Source organism: Molossus molossus, unplaced genomic scaffold, assembly GCF_014108415.1.
Source record: "Molossus molossus isolate mMolMol1 unplaced genomic scaffold, mMolMol1.p scaffold_m16_p_18, whole genome shotgun sequence".
In the NCBI taxonomy this organism is placed as follows: Eukaryota; Metazoa; Chordata; class Mammalia; order Chiroptera; family Molossidae; genus Molossus; species Molossus molossus.
In genome coordinates this window covers 24,230,843-24,232,536 of record NW_023425353.1, presented here as the reverse complement: position 1 = coordinate 24,232,536, position 1,694 = coordinate 24,230,843, and the positions used below count along the sequence as shown (strand labels likewise).

General features: G+C 50.4%; 1 protein-coding gene across 1 annotated transcript; it reads right to left on the bottom strand.

The window, feature by feature from the left end:
• Positions 1-269: 269 nt before the first annotated feature.
• LOC118633294 (Y-box-binding protein 1-like) lies at positions 270-1,412 on the bottom strand. Its single transcript, XM_036267093.1, is given in 2 exon segments — positions 270-483; positions 486-1,412. Coding segments are annotated over 2 exon segments (939 nt in total). The 5' UTR covers positions 1,288-1,412; the 3' UTR covers positions 270-346.
• Positions 1,413-1,694: the final 282 nt, after the last annotated feature.

The following is a 1,694-nucleotide window of genomic DNA, read 5'->3' as shown; positions in this document are numbered from 1 at the left end:
GTAAACTTTTATTACAAATTAAAAATGAGGTTCTTAAAAATCTCAACTTGACCAGATATGAAACAATTTAAAAACCTTTAAAGGTGTATTGAGAAAAACCAGGCTTTTTTTTTTTCTTTTTCTAAAAAGCACGTTTGTCATTACCAAAAAGAGACATCTTTAGATAAAAATAATAAAAACCCCATGCTGCATAGATAATGCAGATAGTTCTAGTTATCTGGTCAAAAAGCAAGCACTTCAGGTCTTCAGCTCCAACCTTTTGTTCATTCCTTATTGCTGGAATTTCATCTTCATTTCTTCTTGTTGGATGACTAAACCGGATGATGGTAGAGATGGTAAGCTGGCTTTACTCAGCCCCACCCTGCTCAGCCTCAGGAGCGGACGAATTCTCAGCTGGTGGATCGGCTGCGTTTGTCTCTTTGTCATCTGGTGGTTTAGGGTTTTCTGGGCGTCTGCGTCAGTAATTGAAGTTGCGGCGGTACGGCGTTGAGTTGGCTGCTGACCTTGGGTCTCATCTCCTTGATTTTCCTTATCTTCTTCATTGCCGTCCTCTCTAGGCTGTCTTTGGCGAGGAGGGCCTCTGCGGAATCGTGGTCTGTAGCCCCGATACATATTCTGTCTCACTGGTCTACCTTGTTCTCCTGCACCCTGGTTGTCAGCACCCTCCATCACTTCTCCCTGCACAGGAGGGTTGGAGTACTGTGGTCGACGCCCAGAGGGTCTCCGCATGTAGACAGGTGGGAACCGTCGCCTGCGATAGGGCCGCCGCTGCTGGGCCTGGCCTTCGGGAGCACGCTCCGATCCCTCATTCTTTCCCCCACTCTCACTGCTCTGGTGATTCTGCTGGTAATTGCGTGGAGGACCCCTGCGACGTGGAGAGCGTCTGTAATGGTTCCGGTCTGCTGCATATTTACTGCCTTGCACTGGAACTCCACCAGGGCCTGGAACATTTGCTGCCTCCGCACCCTTTGCTCCTTCAACAGCATCAAACTCCACAGTCTCTCCATCTCCTACACTGCGAAGGTACTTCCTGGGGTTCTTCTTCTTTATGGCAGTCTGGTGTGCAAATACATCTCCCTTGGTGTCATTCCTGTCGATGAAACCATATCCGTTTCTTACATTGAACCATTTTACTGTTCCCAAAACCTTCGTTGTGATGGTCTTGTCCCCGCCGGCAGGCGCCCCCGATGTGAGGCCGCCCGGGGGCGCCGCTGCCCGTGGTGCTGGGGGCGGGGGGGGGGGGCGGAGTGCGGCGGGCGGCTGCTGGGTCTCGGCCTCGCTGCTCATGGTTGCGGTGATGGTGACTGGGGCCGGCTGCGGCAGCTGTGGCTCCTCCCGGGGTGTGATGGTAACTAGGCCGGTGACGGCGGCGGGGCTGCTCAGGGCTCTCTGGGGTCCGCTCTCCGCTCCCGCTACCGATCGAACTCTGTATTTACTTCTTAATTGCACCTTTTATTTGTGAATTAAGTGTCAGAACATCTGTATTTCTTGTAGTCATTTTTCCTTTCTTCTTCTTTTACAAAATAGATAGAATTTCTTAATTATGGCTTTATGAATGCATCAGCATCTTTATTTTGTTGTTGAAATGTTCTTCACACTCTAGCTGAGCCTCAGAATTCCTATGAAGCCACACTACGTGTGTGTGTGTGTGTGTGTGTGTGTGTGTGTGTGTGAGGTGCTCAGGCCATACCCCA